The sequence below is a fragment of the Rhinolophus sinicus genome, chromosome 5 (genome assembly GCF_057876585.1).
Source record: "Rhinolophus sinicus isolate RSI-liver-muscle chromosome 5, RSI-T2T, whole genome shotgun sequence".
Classification (NCBI taxonomy): Eukaryota; Metazoa; Chordata; class Mammalia; order Chiroptera; family Rhinolophidae; genus Rhinolophus; species Rhinolophus sinicus.
Genome location: NC_142505.1, coordinates 89,134,464 through 89,159,581, shown reverse-complemented (window position 1 = coordinate 89,159,581; position 25,118 = coordinate 89,134,464). Strand labels below are relative to the sequence as shown.

The window sequence follows — 25,118 nt, the reverse complement described above, 5'->3', positions numbered from 1 at the left end:
ACTTGCTTTGACTCCTCTATGGCTTTGGCTCCCTAAACCTCAGTTTCCCACATTCTAGATTTGGGATAAATTAGGACCTCACCACAGGGTGGTTGGGAGGATTTAATGAAGCAATGCACACGAAGGACTTAGCCCAATGTCTGGCAGTCAGTAAGTAGATATTAAGTAACAGCTATTATTATTACGAATTTTCTGAAAATTACCATGTCCAGGTGCCCAACAGCTCATAGTCGGTGCTCCAAGTAAAGGGAATTACTCACACAGCAGATAGCAGCCATCTTCCTGCCCCACCCCACAACTCATGGCTGGCTGTGCCATTCCTATCTGTGGAAGATGTCCTGGGCACTGGCCCTCATTAATAATAGGGTCACTTGGGCAGCCAAGGGCAGGCACAGGACCTGCACCCACTTACCCAGACCCCTCATTTTCAGCCCCAGGACCCATTCCAGAGAAAAGAAGTGGCTGGCGTCGAAGTCCCATCAATTTGTCAAGGTCTTCAGGGATGTCTGGCTTTCTGGTGGTGCCACCTGGCGGTGAATGCAGTCACTGCTCCAGGTCAGGCCGGAAGCCAGGGCTCTGATGGCTGTAAGGGTTGAGTCCCATGGAGGTCAGTCAGAATTTGCATTTAGTATGTTCCTGAAGGCAGGTGGTCCTTCAGTGCTTTCTATTAGGTTGGTGCAAAAGTAAAGGCGGTTTAAAAGGTTAAAAATAATCGCCAAAACTGCAATTACTTTTGCACCAACCTAGTAGAAACCAAGGCTGAAAAAAGGGGCCTCCTTCCCAGTCTGAGCTGGCCGAGATGGGAAATCCAGTGATGATCACTGAGCCCATACTTGCCTCCCCACAGCACTTGCCTGGGTACCCCACAGATCACCCTCCTCATTGGGAGGGGACTGGGGTCCGCAGAAGGACAGGCCTGGCTTCTGGGCCCCCTCCAGACCAGCACAGAGGCCCAGCCCAGCCCACAGCTATCTGTATAAAGTTTTGGGGAAGTGTAGCAAGAATAAGGAGACTGAGTTGTGCACAGATCAGGTTTACCCAGCTCTGGCACTAACGTGTTGTGTGAGCTTGGGTAAGGCTTGTCCCTAACTGGACCTTGGTCTCCTTGGAGTACAATGGAGGACTGAGGTAGATGATGGGTGACAACCCTGTGGCTCCCAGACTGGGTCAGTTATTTTTTAATTTTTCAATTACAATGTAATTCAATGTTATATTAGTTTCACTGGTACAGCGTACTGGTTAGACATGTATATAACTTAGGAAGTGATCCCCCCTGATAAGTCTAGTTCCCACCAGACACTATACATAGTTATTACAATATTGTTGACTATATTCCCAATGCTGTACTTTACCAGATGGGTCTTATTAAAGTACAGATTCCGGGGCCTGCTGCATCAGAACGCTGGGGCCAGAATGGTGGGATTTATATCAACAAGCACTGAGGATAGAAGCTGGGGAAGCTGATAATTCCTGTCTTTGGGAGAAAGGAACGATGAGGAAAGTCTGGTGCTTTCAGGGGTCCTGAAACGCAGAGGCACCCCCTGCAGCCCAGTCCCCATCTTTAATTTCCCCACCTTTCTGTGGAAGGATCACCTCAGCTGCATGTCTGTCAGACTCCACTGCCAGCAACAGCTGAGGGGTAGCAATGAGGCTGCCGGAATACAACCAGGCTGCCCCTCCTTCGCCCCCTCATACTGGCTGTTTCACTGGTTCAAGGGACAGTGGCAGTGGAGCTGGGACAGCCTGGGGTTGGAGTGGGGGCCCTGGTTGCCTGAGGAGGTATTTTCAGAGTTCCCCTCCCTCTGGAGTTTCCAGCGATAGAATAGAGCCCTGTCTAGTATTTGACCAAATATGGTGGTATCTCTCAATGAGCTCGAGCCTCAGCCAGCTTCTCGGTTATGCTGTGGAAACCTGCCCCGGACAGATTAATCTTGTGACATTCAGGAGTGCCTCGCACCCCGTATTATTCCCCTCGGCCGATTCCTGTAAATGGCCAAGAGTGGCCCTTAGCAAGACAGTGCAGTCCTGGGCGTCTGTTCACAGTGTCCTTCCTCAGACTCCCTTCCACACCCTTCTCCACCTTCCTGGGTAGACACGCTCACTCACAATCAGCTGGGCTGTTCATTCGAGTGAGAGACCTCGACCAGTGGGGTTGGTCAGTTCAGCATGTGATTCCAGGACATGTAGACCTCGGGGTCACCTGAGCTCACAAAATTGTTGCCGGAGCCTGTGAAGCCCAGAACTCTCTCTCAGCCAGGAGGGTGGGCCCGAGAGGGCAGAAAGGAGACTTGGTTGAGCAATGCCAACTGTGCTAGCTCTAAGGCTAATTAGAACAGCTATGTTTATAAAAACAATTATAAAATTATTTTATAATAATTTTCATAATAAACAGTTAAATGTTTATTGAGCAGTTACTATGTGCCAGGCACTGTGCCAGCTGTCTAACATGGGCTATTTCCTTTACTCCTTATAACAGCCCCCAAAGGTGGGTGCTCTGATGATCCCCATTCTAGAGATGTGGGAACTGAGGCTCAGAAAGATTTCGGGGAGAAATGGGCCAGGCCGCTGGTGCTTCCTGGACACGACATCCATTTTACAGAGATGGAAACTGAGGCTGAAAGAGAATCAAAGTCACAGACAGTCCCACAGGGCCAGACTCCTGGAATGGAAATCTTCTTTACGTGAGGGGGGAGCATTGCACCAGGAAGGCCAAAGCAACCAACTATGAAGTCCTCATGGATCTGAGACTTGGCCCACGTGAGAATAGAGATTCAGAAAGATGTTCCCAGCAGGACAGAATTGCACAGAAAATATCCCAAGGAAAACAGCCTGGGCTGGTGGATAAAGCCCTGCACAGGACCAGGTATGAAGCCCAGGTCTGTCATCTGTAACTCACTATGTAATCTTGGACAAGTCTCTTTCTGCTCCAGCCTCAGTTTCCCTGCCTGCATACTAAGAAGTGGGACTCTCGTCATTAAGGGCGGTTGAGCTCACCTGAGACTGGCTGAGGCCGGCGTGCCTGAGGCTGTTTCCCTGGGAGATGGGGCCTATATCCTGCTCCTGGCCAGTACACTCTGAGAACATTTGCTCTCCTGACCAACGGACAGCCTGTCCCTCCTCTGCCCTCACCCCCTTGCCATCCCCAAAGCAAACGAAGCTGATTGTCTTAGCTGGCTCTGTGGGTGCTGGCCGGCCAGCAGGCCGCAGGCCACAGGCGGAGGTGCCACCCGCCAGAGCCCCACCAGACACACAGGGCATTGTCCCTCAGTCAACAGCCCCTGGGCACCTCGGCCCAGCTCCTGGCCTGCCCCCACGCCCCTCACCGCCTGCCACTGCGCCAGGCCCAGCCAGCTGGGGGCCCAAGGCTCCCAGCCGATGACGAGCCCACCCATCCCCAGCAGCCCCCTGATGAGCTATAATTGCTTTGCTCCATCCTGTTGCTGCCATTCTCTTGGCGGAAGCATCTGGGGTTCCAGGCGGGCGGCAGCTGCAGGCCTACTGCCTGGCTCATCGGGATGGACTGGCCGTACAACCTGGTACGTGGTGCTTCCCCACCCCACCCCCACCCCTTTTGGGGGCCTGAGTGTTTCCTTACTTCTTTCCTATTGATTAATGGCTGGCTCTGTTTGCCTTGGAATCTGCAGAAGCAAATTCTCCCTCTGTCCTCTCCCCCAGGACTAGAGAGAAACAGACTGGCCTCAGATCCTGCAGCCATGGCCAGTAGCTCAGACTTCTGAACTGGGCTCGGCCCATCCCCAGTGAAGTCTTTTCAGGCCAAAGGCATCTGGGGAGATTCTGGCAAACTCAATCATCGGGGTTTTTCCAAAGAGTCCCTGGGTCCTGAGAGCCACGCTGTGTGACCTTGGGCAAGTCCTTCTGTGTCTCTGTTCGCCATCTGTAACATGAGAGAAGGGGGGCTTTAATTCCATTCTGGGTTTCTGTGAGTGAAGAACCAGAATTTAAGATACCAAGTGAGGAGCTCCGATGAGATGAGAAAGCCTATTGTTAGGGAGACATTTTCTAAATGGAAGAGTTTAGCGACTTGAATCTCTGTCACAGATTTTGCGCCAGGAAATGGCTCTGCCAGGAGGGGCTATGCTGAAACTTGTTTCCAAGGGTCAAGACTTGCTGGGTAGCTTGGATAAGTCAGGCACATTCCATGCGGGTGGGGGGATGAGGAACACAGGGCAGGTAGGAGCCTGGCTAGATTCAACTAGGCGCTGAAACTCCCCCTGAAGTTTCCTCCCTTCTGGCCAGCCCTGGCCCTCACCCAAGTCCTGGCCCTTCTCTCTCTGGCTTCCTGAGAAGTCTGGGTTTTGCCAGGCCCCTGGGTCCTCTCCTGTGTGAGCCAGAGGGTTTCCTGACACTTCTAGTTCTGGGGAGAGAAGTGGACGGCGGCGGGGGAGGGTGGACAGGATTGGGTGAGGAATGGACGAGGAGTGGGGCAGGCAGGGGGTGTACGGTGTTGAAGAGGGGAGCACAGGTGTCATGGAGTCCAACAAGGATCCTTGGCCGAGACCTGCCCATCTCCCCAACTTCATCGCATGCCCTCTCTTCCTGCACACTCTATTTCAGCCTGTTTCCTTTCAGCCAAGCTCTTAACCAAATCAAACCTCCACTCACGCTGTTCCCCCTCCCTGTAAGAGGTTTAGACTCCTTCTGCCCACATCTGTCTCCTTCTTATCCTTCAAACCTCACCAGACACGTCTGCTTCCCAGAAAGACTTGGAGGGGCCAGTCCTGGCTAAGTGGGTGGCCCTGCTCTTCTCTAACAATGAGCTGCATGGTCCCATCATTACACTTGTCTCTAGTGAGATTAGGTGCTTGTTTTCTTGTTCACCATCTGCTCTTTCTCCCAGACTATAAGCTACAGAAGGCAGGGATGGTGACAGCCATTCCTTCATTCACTCAGACACGGGATAAGACAGTGTGTGGAAACTGACGCACTGGAGTCTGCCTGCCTTCATGGAGTCTGTGCTTAGCTGGGGACAGACCTATAAAGGAATCACACATACGAACTGTAAGACTGTAGTCACGCAAGAGGCATGTGGTGTTGTGAGCCCAAGAAGGTCCACAAAGGCATCCCTAGGGAAGTGTCACCGGAGGGGTGAGAGGAGGTTAGAAGGTGAGGAGAGGCAGGACTCTGCAGGTAGCAGCCTGTTAAAAGTCTCTGTGGCAGGAAGGAGCATGGTGAGAGGAAGGGATTGAAAGAAGGCCAGAGGCTGAAGCACAGGTATGAGAGGACGGCAGGAATGATTTGAGGAGGGAGAGCTCAGGCCCAGGGAAAGATGACGTGATCAGGTTTGCATTTCAAACAGCTGTCCTGAGCCCTGGTGTGGAGAATTGATTGGAAGGAGCCAGGGGGGATTTGGGGAGACCAGGTAGGAGGCTGTTGAGCTGTCTAGGGAAGTGAGGATGGTGGTGCAGAGAGAGCAAAGTGGATGGGTGGGGAGATTTCTAAGAGATGCGACAGACAGGACTTAGTGATGAGCATGGTATACACAAGTGCTGGTACATGTGTGGGGCTGGTGGGAACAGGCCAGGATGTAGCAGGTGAGGGTCACCCCCATAAAGCCTTTCCTCTTCCTTCTCCCTCCCTGGGCTCGAGTCTTGGTCCAGAGGGAGATCTGGTGCTCTCACCTTCGACCTGTGGCCTTCCTCCCCAGCTGTTTCTTCTCACCATCTGCATCTTCCTGGGGCTGGGCCAGCCCAGGAACCCCAAAAGCAAGAGGAAGGGGCAAGGGCGGCCTGGGACCCTGGCCCTTGGGCCTCATCAGGTGCCGCTGGACCTAGTATCGCGGGCGAAGCCATATGCGCGCATGGAGGAATACGAAAGGAACCTTGGGGAGATGGTGGCCCAGCTGAGAAACAGCTCCGAGCCAGCAAGGAGGAAGTGTGAGGTCAACCTGCAGCTATGGCTGTCTAACAAGAGGAGCCTGTCACCCTGGGGCTACAGGTAGGCCAGGCTCGGCAGCCATGGGCAAGCTGCATTCTGGGAGTGTGGGGGACACACAATGACAATCACACAGCTTGTCATTGTAATAGTTAAAACCTTGTTATGCAGAGGCCTGAATGCCTGAGTTTGAATCCTGACTCTGCTTACTTGCTGTGTGGCTTTGGGCAAGTTGCTTAGCCTCTCTGAGCCTCAGTTTCCTCAACTGTAAATGGAGGTGATACCAGTACCTACTTCATAGGCTTGTTGTTAAATGACACATCCACGTAGAGCACTGTTGTTATTGTTCTCCAAGTCCCTGCTGAAGTGCCTGCAAGGCCATCCCTGAATGTCACTGCCTTTACCTCTCAGTTACAGTACTTGCAGGCAGTATTGAGTCAGCTGTGTCTAAATCTGTCTCACGCCAGACTAGGACCTTCCCAATGTCTGTATCACAATCATCTAAGGCTTCTAGGGCCCACCCAATCCAAACCTCCAAGGCTGAGGCCCAGCTCCACGTTAAGAATGCACAGCCAGGTTTGGGAGTCACAACCTGCTGCCCCTAGGTGACAGGACAGGTGTCTTACCTTGGTTGTAGCTCCCCTTCCTAGCACAGAACCTGGCACACAGAAGGGGCCACATGTATATGTGTTGAATGAATCATGAAGAAATAAACTAACTCTGAAGGGTCTTCACTCACAAACCCAGACCAAAGATTTTTTTTAGCCACACAACTTATGTCCTGAGACTCAAGAACAGCATGTTCAGTAGAACTTACTGTGATGCTATAAAGTCCAACAAGGGAGCCGTTAGCTTCATGTGGCTATTGAGCTCCTGAAATGGGGTTAGAGCAACCGAGGAGCTAATTTTGATTAATTTAAATTTAAATAGCCACATGTGGCTAGTGGCTATCATATGTGGAATGTGGCAATTGGAAGGTTCCCTAAAAATCCTCCAAAGCTGGGCTTCTCACTTTATTGCACCCTCGACTTTCTTGGCGATCTTATAAAAATGCAGGTTCTGATTCAGGAGGTTGCGGGGAGGGACAGATGCCGCATTTCTAACAAGTTCCCAGGTGATGCTGACGCTGCACGTCCACAAGTTCAGTTCACTCCCCACATTTAGCAGATGAGAAAACGGAGGCACAGCCAAGGAAAGGTCACCAAGCAAGTCCCTATACTCTCTGCTCTGGGCGGGAACTCCTCTGTGTTGTCCGTCAGTGAGCACCACATGTCCGGGACAGACCCACTCACATGGTGGCGTGTGGAAAATATTTGTTGCATGAATAGAAACTAAGTCAGAACAGACCGCAGGCCTCCTGACGCCCCTTCCAGGGGGGGATGGGCATCAATGTACTCATGTATTATTTCCCCTGGATGTAGTGTCTCAAGACTGTAAAGAAGGGGGATGGGTGGGGGAAACAGGGTCTGTAGCTCCTTTGCAATGCACAGAACCATCTAGTTTCTAGGACGGGCATCTCCCTGGATGAAAAAGGAAAACTGGGTTACTGACCTGTGACCTTGAACCTGGATAACCTTGGGGCACCTGCCTTGCCTTCCAAGATCTGTGTTCTCTCCGAAAACACGGAGTTGAGTACGGCCCTTCCTCCAGCCTAGCACAGTCTTGCAGTGGGAATGAAATCCCGGGTTAGGATAAGCTGGGGTGTGGGGCGCGGACACTGAGTGGCTCTTTGCCCATCACCTTCTGCCCTGCGTTCTCTCCTGCTTTCCCGCAGCATCAACCACGATCCCAGCCGCATCCCGGCCGACCTGCCGGAGGCGCGATGCTTGTGTCTGGGCTGTGTGAACCCCTTCACCATGCAGGAGGACCGCAGCATGGTGAGCGTTCCGGTGTTCAGCCAGGTGCCTGTGCGCCGCCGCCTCTGCCCGCTGCCGCCGCGCACCGGGCCCTGTCGCCAGCGCGCGGTCATGGAGACGATCGCTGTGGGCTGCACGTGCATCTTCTGAAGGGCCCGGGCCTAGAGCCTGCGGGCAGCGGGAGACCGCCCTCCCTGCACTCCCAAGCCACGCAAGGCCAATGAAAAGTAAACGCTGTCTTTCCTAAAGCAAGACTCTGGGTTTGGTCCTTGTGGCTCCAGAGCCAAAACCAGGGTGGGGCTAGGCGGTTCCTGGCAGGGAGATTTCAGATCAATATAAAGGACGATTTTCCATCACTCAGAGTTCTCCAACGCTGAGATGGGTTATTTTTAAAAATACTGCATTCATTTCTATGTTTAGGACAATCACATACTTCCTCTATTTTGGGTTTATAAGCTTTATTTTAGCCATGTTATTGGAGCTTGGTTGGCATAAACCTATATAGGAGTGACCAGACTGTAACTCTCCCCAATTAAGTCAACGACCATTGCAAATAAGCTCTTTGGAAGCAGTGAGCTCTCTGTCTCTGAAGGGTCCAGCTAAGGCTGAGCCTCTTAAGAATACCGGGGAGCAGATTCCTGCTTTGGGTGGATTAGAAAATCTATAAAGTCTCTTTCAACTCTGAGATTCTCTGCAGGTCAGTCTTAGACCCAGAGAAGAGTCTCTGGGTTGCCAAAGAACAGGGGTTTTTAATCTGGGGCAGCAAGCCCCTGAAATTTTCACATGGGATACATTTTTCTGGGCTGGGGATCCCTGGCTTTGAACACACACTCAAGAGCTGAGAAGCATCAAGATAGATCGTTTTTTATCCAACCTTATCCACAAGAGGGTCTGGTGAGGTTTGCTGAACATCAGTGATTCTCAAACTTGAGTTAGCACCAGAATCATCCATAGGGCTTCTTAAAACACAGATTGCTAGGTGCCTCCATGCAGTGGTTCTGATTCAGGAGGTTTGAGATGGGGGCTGAGACTCGCGTTTTTGATACAGGGGCTCCCAGGTGGTGCTGCTTCTCATTTGGGAACCACACTTTGAGAACCTCTGGCTTATATCAAGACGCTTTATTGATCAAAAAGGCAGTGTGACTGACTTGTCAAAGCTTCTGCTGATTCCGGCCTCCTGGATGCTAATTCCCTACCCCCCATCTGCCCCTTGCAATTTAATCCTCCCCCTACCCTCCTAGCCCCTGCAACAAATCCTAAATCAGCTGCTCTTAGGTCTAAAAATACCTTCCCTCCCCCAGGACAGCTGAGGGGCTCAAGCTATTTTCTGAGGGTAAGAATAGCTGTCACTTTAGAGTTAATTTCAATAAGAGGGCCAACAGCCAGTATAGGAATACTTTACTTGGCTCCTCTAACTTCAGTGCTTAAAGCAGCTTTAGCTCTGAATGTTTTAAGGGTCTAATTCATGAAAGGGCATTGGTTAGGTATGTGTCTGTCTGGGATGGTAAGTAACTTACCTTTTTTGGTATTGTTCTAGAGTGGATACTGGTTAAAATTACCCCAGAAAGCTTCGGCCTGGTTCCAGATACATGGAAAATAGACTTCTTGTGCCAGCCCAAGCTGCCTTCAGCAGCCACTTTTCCTCCCTGGGGGTTGCTTGTCTCTGAGGCCCTCACAGCCTGCTCTCCAGGCCTTAAGACTTCAGCCACACATGAGGGACCCACAGCCTCCCAGGCCTTTTTGTGGGGTTAGGGCGTGGGAAGATTCTAGCAGCACAAGGGGTGCTCTAGTCCCGGGTGGAGACCCCGGGTGCCCTGGGGCATAGAGATTGGATGTGGCAACTCCTCATCTGTTTGGATGGGTTATCCTACTTCTGCCAGAGCGTCAGACAGACAGATCCTCAATAAACGCCGGTTAGTTTATTACTAGTTTTATAGACATGTTGCCCTTTCCTCTTTCTGGGCTTCAGTTTTCTTATCTGTGAAATAAGCAGACAGGTTTAGGGCTCTTCAGGGTCTTTTGCAGTTTTACCATTCTGCGACTCAGGAGCTTGGTCTTGTGAGCCTGGGCTGGCTGGCAGCTGGCCCTTCCCTGTCTCTGGCTTTATAGGCAGCAGCAGCAGAACTCCCTTTGGTCTGAGTTTAAATATGCTTCATGTTTTCCACTGTCTGGTGAGAAACCCCCATTCCCTAAGAATAGGGGCCTCATCTGCACCCTTCAGTGCTGTATCCCCAGCACGTAGCACAGTGTCAGGTGCAAAAAAAGGGGTGCAGGGCTTGATGAATGAATGAATACATACATTCATGCATAGAGGCCTCTAGGGGGAATTCAAGATCTGCTCCAGCTCCCTCTGTTGCTTCTTCAAAAGTGGGTCAGGAGCAAGGCATTCTTCCCTCCCCACCATTCCTCACCCACTCTTAACTCTACCCTCCACAGCCCCCCTCCTCGCAAAGTGCTGACATCTTGCTTGGGTCATGTGCTCTACGGGTGGAGTACCTGCGAGTTCTAAATGTGTACTACAGTGCCCCCAGGACTAATGAGGATGAGTGTGGCCTCTTCCCTGTTTTGTCTGGCAGATTGTAGGGCTCTCTGTCTCTGCAAGCACTTGCTCTTCTCCCAGAGGACTGTGGGCCCATGGGGGCTTCTGTTGGAGCCTAAGAAGGCTAGGGTGGGCCTGGGGGCAAAGGCTTCCTGCTGGTTTCCATGCTCCCCTCCGTTGTCTTCAGGAATCTGTGGCCTTTTCTTGCAGGTGGGGAAGTGGTGAGATCTCACTATCAGGTGTGGGCTTGGGGAAGCAGGCAGTGTGGGCATTTTGGCCCGATGTGGTTCTGAGCTGTTCAGGCCTGCCTATCCAGATAAAGGACGTTTCTGAAGAACCAGCCAGCTCCACTGCAGTCAGGCTGTGGCATGGAGCCAAAGCCCCGGCCAACGACTAGGGAGCAAGTGTGACTGCGTTGGTTTGCCTCTCCTGCGCACATCCTTAGGCACACAAAGGAAGGCTGGTCATCAGGGACAAATTTGGTATTGGCCTTGGTCCTATGGCCCAATACCAATGATCATCAGTTACGTCATGACAACCTGTAGCGTCATTTCTAACACAGACCACGAAAAGATACTATTACACATTGATTTCACTGGACTTGAGAGGAGGGGGAGGTACCACCCCCATCCTGAGTGTGTTTGACATTGTCTCTACCAACACCCTTTCCACCCCCGGACCTTGTAGTTTGGATGAGACCGCCTCTGTTCCAGGGGTGGGGCCTGACTGTTCTAAGCCAATCAGCCTCATCTCATCCCTGGTCTAGCTGTGTGCTAAGCCAATCAGTATGTGGCATTACTTGGCCACAGGAATTGGTTCAGCAGGGACCTAACTGGCCCAGAGCCCAAATATGGTTCAGAGGTCATGGGAGAAGCCTCTCACCCTGGGAGCTGTTGGAAGCCCTCCTTGACCATGAGAAGTAATGGCGCTAGCATTGCACAGTGTCCTGTGCCTGGACTTTTATGATAAACAATAAAACACTTTTATCGCTTAAGCCAGTCTGAGTTTGGTTTTCTATGACTTAAACCAAAAGCATTCTTACTGACGTGTCAGCTTCATAATTCCCGTAATAACCAACAAGTACATGCTTCTTGCACTTCAAAGCCACCGTGTCTTCCACTCCCATTACTATCACCTTGGCATGGTAAAAACAACTTCAAAGCCAATTTGGGCCTCCTCCTACTTGAAGGGTATTTTGTCCCATGCTGAATTCAATTCATTTTAAGGAGAAACTCCAGATTTAAGTTCTGTTCTATGAATTCACCAAAAGACCTTGGGCAAGTTACTTCCTCACTTTGGGCTTTTATCTCCATCTCTGCAAACGGACAGACATTAGCTGAATGACTTCTGGGGCTGTTCATGTTAGGAAAGTCACAATATCGGTGTCATTGGGCAGTGTTGTGTCCTCCTGGGCCCAACCCCAGAGCCGGATTTAGCAGGTCTAGGTGAGACTTGGACACCTCAATCAGGTTAACCTCTAAAGAACTCTATCCCGACACCTTATTTCCTTCCATTACTCCGCTGGGGTGAATGTCTGGGGTGCGATATGACAGCCCTCCCCATCTGGGAACTTGTCTCTTCGCAAGACAGATCATCATAGTACTCCTGAACCCTGGCATAACGGCAGAAGGGTCAATTTCTCCAAGTTCCAAGGAAAAGCTTTCCTCTTCCAATAGCCTGGCATGTTTCCCTTTTTCTACTGGTTGCCAGGAAGCTCAGAGCTATACTGAAAGCTCGCTGGGGTCTTACCAGTCCTCTCCTCCATGGGTCCTACCTGTCATCTCCCCCAGCATGTGGTGTTGTTAAGCTTGGATAGTATCTAATAAGTTCTTAACTAGGTACCACACATCCAGCAAGCTGACAGTAAGCAGGAGCTATTACCATGTCTTCTGTTTTCTGATCTTCCCTTCTGCTTTCTTTGTAACCATCTGGCTACATGTTCCATTGTTGGTGTTGCTTCAGGTACATTTTGGGAGTAGGTAGTAAAAAACAATAACAAAATTAGATTCGGAGTCTTATATTCCCTCCCTAATGATTCCTGTCTCCTAGTTAGAAAACCAAGTCAGAAGCAGCTGACGATTTTTATTTCTTCTTTAAAAAAAATAAATAAAATGAATACACTGGCTTGAATTTCTTTCCCTTCTCTGACTCTCCCCCTTAAAAAGAAACAACCACTCTGAGAATCTTTAAGATAAAGAGGCAAAGAGCAGACCACTTGGACCTACACTGGAGGGAGATGACACTCGACACACGAGGGGTCAGAAAGAGGCTTGGCAAATGAGTGCAGCTTTCATAGCCTTGGCCGTTGCAGGGGTGACCCATTTTTAGGAGGGGATGGACGTTCTGAGCCTTGCCTTGGAGCCCTCACAGTTCAGTCTTCACCTTGTGCATCAAATCCTTTTGGTCAATTTTGTCTAGGTCCTGGTACCAGCGGTTGTAAGCCAGCAGGGCCACGTTTTTGGCAGCGACAGCCATCACCTCCACAGAACTGGCCGCCCACTCCAGGGCATTGAGGTGGAAGAGTTGGTCGTGGAGCGCGAACCGTGGGAGGGTGGTGCGGGAACCGTGCACAGGGTGGGCCTGCCACTCGGCGGTCTGCACGGAATAATAAGAGCGGAAGAGGGTCTTCAGCTGGGACCGAAGGAGGGGCTTGGGGGACTGGACTCGCCAAACGGCTGCGTCCTGAGGCTGTTTCCTCCGGAAGTTGGCGGAGATGTTGACAGGACAGATGTTGTCCAGGGCACAGAAGAAGGTGGGGAAATCTGTGGTAAGGATATTGGCGAAGGGGAAAAGCTTTGGGTCGGGGAAACCAAAGTGGGAAGAGTTGAGGTAGCCGTGGACCAAGGAGACGACGGTGGGCTGGAAAGAGTCCTGGGTGACATCAAGGGGCGGGTCGAAGCCCTCAAAGGTGATGGTGCTGCTGTTGTCCAGGTGCAGGGGCGTGGCGATGACCACTATGTCGTAGACGTCGGAGCCAGTGCCCACCTCGTTCTCATACTCCACCAGGTACAAGGGTTTCCCTTCTGGAAGGAGAGAGAAGGTAGCATAACAGTCAAGTTATTTCCTGGCTTCTACCCACTGACCTCCCGTCTGGGGCCCAGTATTCAGGGTAGCTGGGCTGTCCGGATGCTGGGTCCTCATCTTTCCATGCTGCTGTGGCTGCAGGGTGGGCACTGCACTGGGAGTTAGGAGAGCGAGCGCCTCTGCTGCTGACGGTGGCTCAAAATCCTCACTGGTCAAATAAACGGGGCTAGGTTAATGCAAATCTCAGGTTTCTGGCTCTGACATTTGAATTGGGACAACAGTGCCCTCTGGTGTCACTCCGCAGTGCTGGGGCTTCCCATTGGTTTTTTGGAATCCTCCCAGGAGGATCCCAGACTGGGTTTTAGGGACAGAAGAGGTGGAAGTGCTCACTGTCTGGGAGTGGCCATGCCCCCTGCTCTGTCCACTCACCTGTCTGCTGCAGGGTCACAGAGGTCACTGTGGCATGGATCACGTTGGCCTTGGTGAGCTTCAGCAGACCGGAGCAAACCAGCTTGTTGCCTCCTTCCACAGACCACAGGATGCCTTGGGCCCCAGCTAGTGCCATGGCTCCTAGGCAAAGGGGAAAGGTAGCCAGCGGGCTCTCAGAACTAGTGGGCAGTGGGGCTGGAGAGTCCACTACTATAGTACCTGGGCCTCCTTCCAGACCAAGACTCCTCCCACCCACAGGCACAGAGAGACGACACACACGCAAATAAATAAAACGAAATTCACAATCCTATGAAGTGAAAACAGGCTCAATGGAAGAGCCAGTTACAAAAGACCACAGATTGTATGATTCTGCTTCTACTGGCTGTCCAGAATGAGCAAGTCCATAGGAACACAGAGCAGATGTGTGGTTTCCTAGGGCTGGAGAGCTGGGAGGTTTTGGGGAGGTGATGGCTAAAGATATGTGGTTTCTTTTGGGGGCAATGGAAATGTTCTAAAATTGTGGTGACAGATGCACAACTCTGAATATACTCAAAACCACTGAAGTGTGCACTTTAAATGGGTGAATTGTGTGATATATGAAGTATATCTTGAAGAATACACACAACATCCTAAAGGGTGATCAGGGAAGCCCCATTGAGGAGACACCTGGCAGAATCTGAAGGCTGGAAAGGCGCTCGCTGTGCCGAGAGCCAGAACAACAGTAGCCTGGGTACGTGGGAGATGCTTGTTAATTATCAACCTTTTCATTCATTTATTCAACAAAAATGGCCCGGGTGCCTACAATGGCCCAGGCACCATTCTAAGTGTTTGGGACACATCAGTAAACAAGGGAGACAGCGATTCCTGCCCTTGGGAAGCATACATTCTAGTGGGAGGAGATAAAATAAGTCAATTTAACAGTCGGTTAGAAGATGGTATCTGCAGAGTAGGGATACTGGGGCTGTTGAGGGCAAGAGGAGAGGGAGGGTGTAATTTAAAACTGGCAGGTAGGGTAGCTTCCATGAAAAGGTAACTGCACAAAGACACAATATGGAGAGTTTACCATGACTGCGTCGCAGGGAAGAATGTTCCAGGCCGAGCGTGGCCGCACAAAAGCCCTAAAGTGGGGACACACCTGGAACATTGGAGACACGGCAAGGAGGCCAGAGTGGCTGGACTGGGGTGGGTGAATGGGGAGAGGGGGGAGCCTGGACCATGTAGGGCCTTGCAGGACACTGGGAGGACTCTGGGTTTCACTTGAAGGAAAGCGGGAGCCCTTATAGAGCTTTACACTCAGGCCTGACGTGATCTATCTTTTGTTTTAAAAGGATCATACAGCAGATGTATTGAGAATAGCCTATAGGGGGTAAGGGGTGGGGGTGGGGTGGACAGACCTGGTGGGAGTAATCCAGGCGAGGGACACCCAGGGTCCAGAGGCCCCCACGGGGCAGTTCCTGAAACCAACCCAGTCAGGGGTGGTAGAAACACACTGGACCTGATATCTGAGCCTCACTTGCACCACCTGTGAAGTGGGGTCAATTCTATCTCTTGCCAGTTCGGAGGACTGATTCCAGAATCAAACAAGCCTGGGGCAACAAAATGCTCTGTACTGAGCCAGGTAAATGTGAGGTTCTTATGGGGAGCTCAGCCCATTCTGGGCACCATGGGCCAGGGGAAGGCGGGTGGGCAGGCCGAGGGCTGCAGGCTCACCAGCAAAGGCGGGCATCACTGCCGACTGGCCATAGCTGGACCGCAGGACGGCGGAGACTATGTCGTCGATAAAGCGCTGTGTGACGCCCACCTGAAGCAGGGACTCGGCCACGGAGCGCTGGGTCATGTTGATGAAACTGGACTCCCCCAGTGAGTAGAGCAGCTCCTCCACGCCAGAGAAGGCATAACCGTGGGCCTGGTACTTATAGATCCTGGGAGACACGCGGAGCTAGAGCCCTTGTGCAGAAAGGCCTGTGGGCTGACCACCTGCACCTGGGTCATTGCACCTGGGAGGCCCAGTGGGGATCCACCCTCCTCTCCATGTAGACGTGTGGAGGGGAGGCTGGTTACTCTCCCCTGGGCCTGTTTGCTGGCTGTGGTGGGCCTGTCCCACCTACATGAATGGTGCAGAGGGGAAGGGCAAATACACAGAATCTCATTAGACCTGGCTTCACATTGTGGCTCTACTGAATGAGTTACAAAAGCCCTCTGAGCCACACTCCCTGCCTGAGGGCACGGTCCTCTTCTCATCCAGCAGGGACTGCCAGGCAGTAGTCCACGACACCCCTGACACATCCCCCTCTCCAGCAGCTTTGGCTCTGTCCTGGCTGAGAGGACTGTGTTGGGCCCGAGAGCAGCTGCCTCATGCGAGGGTCGTTGTCCTCTCTGCTCGCCCAGCCTGTCTGCTCCTCTGCTTGATCCAACGGGGCGCCCAGCAAGCTCACGTCTTGTCCTTCCCTCCACAGCTCCCCCAATCTCAGGCACTCGCATTTGCCTGCAACCATGTGCTGACGGATTGGTGGATGTGCTGGCCTTTGAAATGGTGCCTCTGCTTGGGCTGCTGTAAATAGGTTGAGTTTGGTTATCAATGGAGCACCCCAATGGAGGTGTCCAGAAAGCAGTTAGGAATGTGGGTCTGGAACTTAAGGGGAAACAGGCTGACAGGTAGAAATCATCTCCCACAAATGGGAGAATTCAGCATTGTCGGTTGGATATAATCGACAAGGGAGGAAAATATAAGGGAGGCGTGGTAAGGACATCACCTTTGGGGCAGCTGGAGAATATGAGGAAGTGCCATAAGAAGCAGAGTTATGAAAGTACAAAGAGTGGAAAAGCACCAGAGACCAGGAAGACCTGGAGGCCATCCTTGAGTGCCTGACACTGAAGCCTCTGCATCTGGGCCAGGAAGCAGGGAGAACCTTCAGGAGGAACTTTGGGGGAGTTGGGGTGCCAGCCTGGCAAGTGAGTAGGTTGTGAGAAGCAGACAGAGTGACAATAGGCCACGTGTCACTATTTGGAGGTGATGGGGCAGGGGCCGGGAGCTAAGGAGGAGAGAAGGATGAAGGTGTTTGTTCTAGATGGGGAAGCTGGGGGAGCAGCAGTTTATAAAGCGATGACCCACAGGCTGCATGTGGCCTACAGATGTGTTTCACTTGGCTTATGAGTTGGTTGCATACTTTGAAAAACTGGGAGATTTCACATGTAACTCTGGATCTCTGGCTTCTTCTGGAAAATCTGGAAGATCTAGCCACATGACACTGGCATTCCCACATGGCCACCGTTGGCTCTAGCAGAGTGCTGGCTGAGTGACCTGGGCTGAATCGTGCTGGGTTTTCACACCCAGTAAGTACCGGTTCCTTTTCGACAATTTACAGTCAAGCTGGTTCCTTCCCCACCTCTTTTTCTGTCTCCCTCTGGAAACCCCACAGCTCCGCCTAACCCTACCTCATGAACTTCTCCATGACCTCCTCCACCCACATCTGCAGTCTCAGGAAGCTGATGCCGTAGTGCCACCAGAGGCGGAAGAGGTTCAGCAGGTACCAGTCAGTCTCCTCCAGCACGAAATTCTCCCCGCCGAAGATGGCGCTCCTGCCCACCACCTCTCGCCGGTGTTTCAGTCCTGAGGAGAAAAGGAGGAACCCCTCAGGTTCCCTGCGGAGGGCCCCCCATGAGACTTAGCTGCCTGAAGCTGAAATTCAGGGCCTTCCTGAAGGATGCAAATGGACTGGCTCCATTAAAGGGAATATAAATACTATGGTGTGTTCATCTGTGCTGTTCGTTTAGAGCAGTAAACAAAGGCACTGGGGCAGTGTCTGACTTGGTTAATCAATAAGGAGATGAAAATGGAAATAATGTACCATTTTACATTTTTTTCCAACAGGGATCCACTCAGCCATAGTGAGGGAAATTCACATGTCATCCCAGAATGTGCCGGGGGGGACAGCTGCACGGCCTGCTCTGGGATGGCAGGCCCGGGCACTAGGACCACATGTAAAGAATCACAGTCCTTGTAACTATCCACTCTACGACTTACAGAGCGCTGGGACTTGTGTATCTCACTCCATCCTCTCATAGCCTGGGAAGAGGCAGGATAGGTGTTAGCACCCCCAAAGACGTGGAAACTGAGGCTTAGAGGTTATAGGACCTATCTCGAGTCATTGGGTTTTGTTTCTTTCCCTCCCATTCCTGTCCCTGAGCCACTAAGTTCCCCTACCCAGTAAGTGCCTTCCTTTAGCATCTTTCCACAGATATTTTGTACAAACACCCATAAGTGTGTATATCTCTCTGTGTTATTCCTTCCCCACCTCCACATGCTATACACTGGTCTGCACCTCACTGACATGCTGTGTCTTGGAGGTTGTCCTATACCTGGGCGTAAAGGACGTCCTCATCTGGCTGCTGTGCAGTCTGTGTATTTAAACAATAACTTATTTAATCTCAGATCCTAGTGGGTGGGCACGTAGAGTATTTTCAGCCTTTTGCTATTACAAATGATGCTATAATGAGGAACCCTGTGTGTGTGCCCCTTTGCACATGTGCAAATACACCTGTAGGATCACTTCTGAGAAGTGCAATCTCTGGGTCAAACAGTCTGCATATTTGTGGTTCTGATAAATGCTGCTGGGGTGGCATCCCTGCTCTTTCACTTATTAGCTGCTTGGCCTTAGCCAAGGTGCATACATTTTCTGAGCCTCAATGTCCCCAGGAGGAAATATAACTGCCCATCCTGCCTGCTTGTAGGGAGAATTAGAGGGAAGGTCTACATACCACCTACAAGGATGCCAGGTACCTGGCAAGCACACACAGCATGTGGAAGCCATTACGATTCCAATTACTAAGAGGCACCGAATTGAAAGAGAAAGAAACTGGCTTGGGAGTCAAACCTGAGTTCTAATCCCGGCTCTGCGACTAACTCACTGTGTAACCTCAGGCAAGTTCCTTCCCCTCTCTGATCTCAGCTGCTCCATCTGTAAAAGGAGATTGGGCTCCATGACCTTCCGGCCTTGACCATCAGGGTAGTCTGGGAAGGGCGGATGGCTGCCGCCAGCTCTGGGGGCTGGACGACAGGGAGTGAGGAAGGTGCACTCACCCAGATGCTTGACGAAGCCCTGCATGTGCAGGCTCAGGGAGTGGAAGGAGGCGGCCCCGCTCTCGTAGTGCTGCTTGTTGACCGAGATGGTGGCCAAGCGGCCGCCCACCGTCCCCTTCTCGAACACATCGATCTGTACTCGGGGGCCGAAGTGCTGCTGGAGGAAATGGGTCACGGCAGAGCCCCCGATTCCAGCCCCAACCACGGCTGTCAGCAGGCCCAGGAGGCCGGCAAGGAGAGAGACAGAGCACGGGCATCAGACTGTGGGTCTCACCTTGGCAGCCGCCTGGGCTGGTGGTTCCCAGGCACTTGCATTTCATAGGCTTATAACATCTCAAAAGGAAATCTGCAGACTGGATTTTATTAAAGCTCTTAATAAAGAGCAAAGGACAATTTGAAAATTGTCCATCTACAGTAACCCTCATTTTATAAAGAAAAAGACACATTAGCAGCACAAAAGCTGGAATCTCAAAATTCAGGATGATCATTCAAAGAGAATGCATTTCGTTTGATACAGAACTCTGTGAAAACCTGGTCACTGACAGGTAATGTTAGGTAGATCAGCGTTTGGAAACCACTCCTTCATCCTCGGGTTGGCAAACTACAGTCCATGGGCCAAATCGAGGCAGATGCCTATCTTTGCAAACAAAGTTTTATTGTGACGAAGCCAAACCCTTTCTTTAGCTTATTGTCACTGGCTGCTTTCATGTGAGGAAGAGTCGAGTAATTGCAACAGAGACTGTATGGCCCTTGAAGTCGAAAATATTTACCCTCCTATCCTTTACTCGTCAGCCAACTCTTGGTCCAGTCCAACCTATCACCAGACACTTAAATCGTTTCCACATCTCTGTTTGTCGACACTGGAATGCACCGTGACAGGTTGCTCATTACCATATAGGGCACTCTACTCCAGTTTGAACTCTTATTATGAAGTTTCAGCTTGTTGAGGTCTTTTTGGGTCTTATCATCCACTGTCTTTCCTACACTTTCCGTCTTCCTGTTATTTGCAAACTTGGTTCCTATGCCATCAGTGTTCTCATCCAAGTCACTGATAAACACATTTGACTGCACAGGGCTGTGAGAGGCTGCAGGAAGCCATTGTCCAGACAGATAGCATTCTAGACACTAATACTAAATAAGACTGTGAGAGGACAGTAAAGCAGCGGTGAAGCTGCTGAACTGGCCTGCCACACCACCCATTGTTGTCCACCGTGTACCTGAGTAATGGCGTCCTCTCATCTAACAGTCTAGTAACCCTATCCAAAAAGAAAACGAGATAAATCTGGTGTGATTTGCCCTTCCTGGACCCATACTGGACCCTAAGACCACCAACTCCTGTCAAGAAGGCAAAAAGACAAGGTTGTTTATGATCTGACCTCCACTTACTTATTCCACTCCCTGCCCTACCCTCACAATACTCCACTTTTTTATCTCGACTGCTTCTCCTGTGGAGCACGTGACTTTGCTCTCTCATGCCTGTACCTTGGCCCGCGTTGTTCCCTTTGTCAGGAATGTGCTGTCACCCTTTGCCTCACTCCCTGACTTCTGTGGCCCTCATGTCATTGCTTGTCTTGTCTGACCCACATAAGACGACTCAAGTGTCCCTCCTGCATATTTCCACATCGCATTCTCCTTACCCCTGGCCTGGTCCTCAGCACATTCTACTCAAACGGTCTGTTTAAGGACTGACAGCAGGTCACTCTGCCCCCAGATCCCAGCAGGCAGTAGATTCATTAGGTATTTGTTGCACCTTGAGAAAACAAACCACTTCCTCCTTCTCAGTGTTTACAAAGCCACTTCCAAGAATGCCATTAACCTTTTTAAACCAGTGTGCTCCCCTCCCCTCCATTTGTGAGAGCCCCCAGTTACCCATTTTTCCAGAGAAATTGGTATCACAAGGCCTGGAAGCTGCCCACGGGCTATGGGGAAGCAGAAGACCTCACCTCACTGAGAACCAGCTCACGCAACACCCAAGAACTGACACCCACTCTCTGGTCTATGGTAAGATTTGCTGGGGCACAAGGAATCAAACCAGGTCTCTGTCCTCCTGAGCCCAGGCGGGGAGTGGGCAGACGGACTCACGCACAATCAGCTATGACAATGTGTGACTAAATGTGACAAGAGCATTCCAGGGAATCTTGAGGAGGAAGCAATGAGTTCTGCCTGAGGGTGGGGTAACACAGGTTTCACAGGAGAGGGAACATTTGGTCAGAACCCTGGAGGATAATCGGCCCTGTCTGTGAGCAGAGACACATTCTCCATAGAGAGAAGAGCATGAACAGGGCAGCGTGTGGAACTATGGGGGATTTAAAGGGTCCAATGCCACACGGAGGTGTTCAGATTTGATCCTGCAGCAGTCTGAGGGTTAAGCCATCCTAACAGGAAGCTCTTCATTCTCATTGTGGGGAGAGTCCAAACCACCAAGGGCAGACAGAGGCTCTTGTCAGAGGGCTGAGGACAATCAGGAAGCTACAGGACAGCTTGGCATTGCCAAGTGTCCTGCTCTAGATGACCTGTGGGGTAAGGTAGGCAGGACTAGCTGGGATGAGGCAGGCAGCAAGCTCTGCATTATCAGAAATAGTAGGGCTGGGAGGCCCTGAGCCTTCTCCAGTGATCAGTGGGAAGTATCCTGCTCTGTTGCCCATTCCCAAGAGATTGGGGAGTGCCTGGCACTTCCACACACTGTCTGCCTAATTCTTCCCCATCCTTCAAAGCCTGGCTTGAAGTCCACCTTATGACTTCATGAGGGCTTCTCTGACCACTCTGGCCGAGAATCTCTGCCCTCTGAAAACCCTCAACTCTCAGTCCCAAACTGATTTTTGGCACGCTTCAGTCTGTCTTAACCCTTTGTGGCCCAAGCTGTGGTTTTGTAACCCAAGAAGCCTTAGCATTGCACTGACCCTAATAAGTCTGTGGTGTCCCCATGGGACATTCCTCCCTGCCATGTGGGGTGCACAGAGGGCAGAGGAGTGAAGTAGGGACTCCTACTTCCTTACACTAGAAGCCCAACACCTCTGCCTATGGGAATTTTATATGTGAGGGACGTGAACATCTTTGAGTCATGTTGAGTTAAATTGACAATTGAGAAGAAAACTAATATGCACGATGAAGTACTTAGCCAAGGGTCCTGACGTCTGCGATTTATTTGCAAATCCATTAAAAGTAAGATGGATTAATGGAGGTGTGACACATATATGATAAGGCAAGTACAGTAGCAGTTTGTTAATGGCAAAATCCAGGTTGTAGGCATGTAGGTGATCACTGCATAATTCTTTCAACTTTGGTGTAAGTTTAAAAATTTTCAGAATAAAATATTGGAATGAACAACAACAAACAAAACAACTGCTGTTAAAAGTTCCCCACTCTGTCACTCAGCAAACCTATCTCCAGCAGACCTACCATGGGTTCTGTCTCCACTAGGACTGTTTCCTCCTCTCCCTGAGGTTCTGGCTTAGTGGCACTTCCAGGAAACCCTCCAAGGCCCTCCCAGAGCCATCAAAGGTTGGGGTGAAGTGCCCTTCCTCTGTATCAGGATACTTACAGCCTTAGCACTAACTTCCCCTGTATTGTGCAGTCTTCTCCATACAGGAAGTACAGAGCACCATGCCTGCTACCCAGACAGCCCTCAATAAACCTTTGCGAACGACAATTGCCCAGACCCTGTTCTATCATCGGGGTACCTGGCAAAGAGCCAGGTCCATGGCAGATGCTCAATGCTTCCGGATGGATCTTTCAGTAAGAGATTGGGACAGTGGCCATTTCTGTCCCAAGCCCCGTTCCGCCCCAAGTAGTCCTCGACCCAGGCCCCTACCACCCTCCGCATCAGCACCTTGCGTACTGTGGTCCCCTTCTGGGCCCAGTCGCAGTCCCTCGTCTCTTCTCCATCCAGTTCCACTCCCGAGGACCCCTCCCTCGCCCAGCTGCTTTCCCCATCCCCCACTCAGCAGCTGCCGGCTGAGAACCCTTTTCCCGCGCAGCCCTCCCCAGCTCAGAACCCCACCCCGTCCTTCCCGCACCGATTTTGCTGGGCCGGGCGTCTCCGCCTGTAGCGGTGGCGGCGAGGAGCGCGGCCAGCGAGGCCAGGAGCCGGGCTGCACAGGCCATGACGGGCGGCGACAGGGGTAGCACGCCGCGGACCGGGTGCTCGCGCGTTGGCGCTAGGCTAACCGCCCCGCCCCGGAGCTCCACTGGCCGTTCCGCCTTCCAGCCTGGCTGCTCACCGCCTCTCATTGGACGAGTAACCGTCTCTCTCCAGCCCCAGGCCCCCATTAGCTGCATCTCTTTCTGGGCAGGCTCTGTCACTGGCAGCTCCCCCGTCCCGCCTCCTAGATACGGGCTCTTCATTGGCTGGCTTGTCCTGCTCCCGCGGAGGTGTGCGCGCTTCGGGGCTCAGCATCAGGACCAGGGCCCAGCAGCAGGGAGATTGATGGAAGAGAAATGAAGCTTTGACGACCTCGAATCAAGTCCAGCCTCTGAGTTACTAGCTCTGTAACGTGCCTACTCTGTGTCTCATTCAATTTCCCTGCTCTACCTCTTTAGGTGGTGATGACAATCACAGGAGATACGGAATGTGAAAACGCTTGGCAGTGCTTCCCAAGTGCTGGAAATTGCTGACCAACCATGCAGCCAGGGTTACCCTATGTACATGCTGAAACAAGGTGCTTCCGACACTGCTGTTACTTTCGTTTATTTGCAGTTTCTACATACATTTTATACCTCGGCTTTGTACTTAAAAAACGAAAGGGAAGAGTTTCATCCACACTTTACTCAGCGGGAGGAAAGATAAGAAGGGATAAACTCCCATTTTCACTAAGAAAACAAGACTAGTTAGTGTCGCTAGTTTACCACACTGCAAGACAGATTTCCTCTAGCAGAAAATAAAGTTGGGGGATGAGTTTCAGGATAGATAAGTAAAATCCATATTTATTCAGTCAGATTGTGGCTAAGAAACTGAAGGGATTCAGAAAATAGTAAAAGAGCATATAGTGGAGTCCTAAATCAGTTTTGTTACTCCTAACAGGGCCAAACTGGATTAGTAGTGAAGTGGTAGATGAACATGCACTCCTCATCTTTAAAAGAAAAAACACCAAAAAACAAAAACCAAAATTTTTTGATGATGTTTACGTTAGAATGCAAAGCCTTTTAAGGTCACTTCCTAAGACTCAAAAATATTCCTTTTTAAAAACAAAACAAAACAAAAAACAACATTCATTGATAACTGTGCAAAGTTCTCTCATGTGCTGACTTAATTCAATAGTGCAGGTTTTTTTTTTTTTTTTGGTAGAGTAAATTATGTTAACCTTAAAATTCAGCTTCTTGACTCTACTTTGCGTTTAATTTTAAGGTCCTTGGTAACTCTAGAATCTAGAGCTGTTTTCTTGTTAGGAAGTTCTTTCAATCCTACTAACACATTGGCAGTGTTTGAGTACATCAAAGTTGTAGGATGCGTTCAGAAGAACTGTGAGAGGCAGAGGCATAACTCTAGTGGCTGAGGTACAAAACAACTTACTAGTAAGATTGGGAGTGAGGTTGCGTGACTTTTCAGTTATCTATTACTGCAAAACAAACTACCCCAAAACTTAGTGGCTAAAAGCAATAATCATTTATTTGTTCCAAAATCTGCACTTTGGGCAGGGTTGAGATCAGCTATCTCTGTTCCACGTGGTGTCAGGTGGGGCTGCTCCACCGGGGGCTGAAGGATCCACCTTCAAGATGTCTCATTGAGATAGCAGGCAAGGTGATGCTGTTAGCTGAAAGTGTAGCCAGAGCCCTGTTTCACTTCACAAGCTGCTTCAGCTTGCTCTGGGTTTGGTGGCTAGGTTCCAAAAGTAAGCATCCAGAGACAGGAAGGTGTGTGTTCAGAAACTGGCAGTGTCACGTCCACGATATTCTGTGAGTCAATCTCAAAGTACAGATTCAAGATTTGGAGCCATGTTTTAAAACCTCCACAGTGAAGTTGACAATGTGGACGAAGTCTGAGTGCATAGGAACAGGAATGTATTTACCGACTATCACTGAGCATATGGAAACAATGGGTTATGGAGCCAGGGTGTATAGGCAAGATTGGAAGAATAATGCAAATGCGAGGCTAAACTGCAGGAAAGGCTGGCTCCAAAGAGGGCCAATCAGCCAGGCTGCTGGGTATGTAGAAGCCAGCTGAGCAGAGGTAAAGGAAGCCAGGCAAAGATTGGGAAGGACATGTGAGAACAACGTCATGTGTCAGTCATCTGGTGGAGAGGACGGTCAGAAGTTCAGCAGTTCAAGTAAAGTGGTTAAAACAGATAAGACAATTAGAACC

General features: G+C 50.9%; 2 protein-coding genes across 3 annotated transcripts; one reads left to right on the top strand and one right to left on the bottom strand.

Annotated features, from left to right (window-relative positions):
- Nucleotides 1–3,239: 3,239 nt before the first annotated feature.
- IL17B (interleukin 17B) lies at nucleotides 3,240–7,996 on the top strand. Its single transcript, XM_019734293.3, has 3 exons — nucleotides 3,240–3,536; nucleotides 5,666–5,955; nucleotides 7,667–7,996. The coding sequence occupies exons 1-3, from the start codon at nucleotides 3,516–3,518 to the stop codon at nucleotides 7,896–7,898; spliced, it is 543 nt and encodes a 180-aa protein (XP_019589852.1). The 5' UTR covers nucleotides 3,240–3,515; the 3' UTR covers nucleotides 7,899–7,996.
- A 4,353-nt stretch (nucleotides 7,997–12,349) lies between these two features.
- Nucleotides 12,350–23,864, bottom strand: PCYOX1L (prenylcysteine oxidase 1 like). 2 transcript variants are annotated; one of them, XM_019734415.3, is made up of 6 exons: nucleotides 22,837–23,051; nucleotides 18,821–19,027; nucleotides 17,176–17,350; nucleotides 15,451–15,662; nucleotides 13,741–13,881; nucleotides 12,350–13,310 (listed from the first exon to the last, which is right to left on the bottom strand). In XM_019734415.3, the coding sequence occupies exons 1-6, from the start codon at nucleotides 23,048–23,050 to the stop codon at nucleotides 12,652–12,654; spliced, it is 1,608 nt and encodes a 535-aa protein (XP_019589974.2). In that variant the 5' UTR covers nucleotide 23,051; the 3' UTR covers nucleotides 12,350–12,651. The 2 variants fall into 2 exon arrangements, 1 of the variants encoding a protein (XP_019589974.2); XR_012489835.2 differs by lacking the exon at nucleotides 12,350–13,310 and having other exon boundaries at nucleotides 13,743–13,881; nucleotides 15,451–16,291; nucleotides 22,837–23,864.
- Nucleotides 23,865–25,118: the final 1,254 nt, after the last annotated feature.

Excerpts from the sequence above, each read along its gene's own strand:
- IL17B (XM_019734293.3), top strand. The coding sequence starts at position 3,516 with ATGGACTGGCCGTACAACCTG. Across the intron at positions 3,537-5,665 it reads TGGACTGGCCGTACAACCTG|CTGTTTCTTCTCACCATCTG; the intron begins GTACGTGGTGCT and ends CTTCCTCCCCAG. Across the intron at positions 5,956-7,666 it reads CTGTCACCCTGGGGCTACAG|CATCAACCACGATCCCAGCC; the intron begins GTAGGCCAGGCT and ends GCTTTCCCGCAG.
- PCYOX1L (XM_019734415.3), bottom strand. The coding sequence starts at position 23,050 with ATGAGAGGCGGTGAGCAGCCAGGCTGGAAGGCGGAACGGCCAGTGGAG. Across the intron at positions 17,351-18,820 it reads GGGCTTCGTCAAGCATCTGG|GACTGAAACACCGGCGAGAG; the intron begins GTGAGTGCACCT and ends TTTTCTCCTCAG. Across the intron at positions 13,311-13,740 it reads TGTGACCCTGCAGCAGACAG|AAGGGAAACCCTTGTACCTG; the intron begins GTGAGTGGACAG and ends CTCTCCTTCCAG.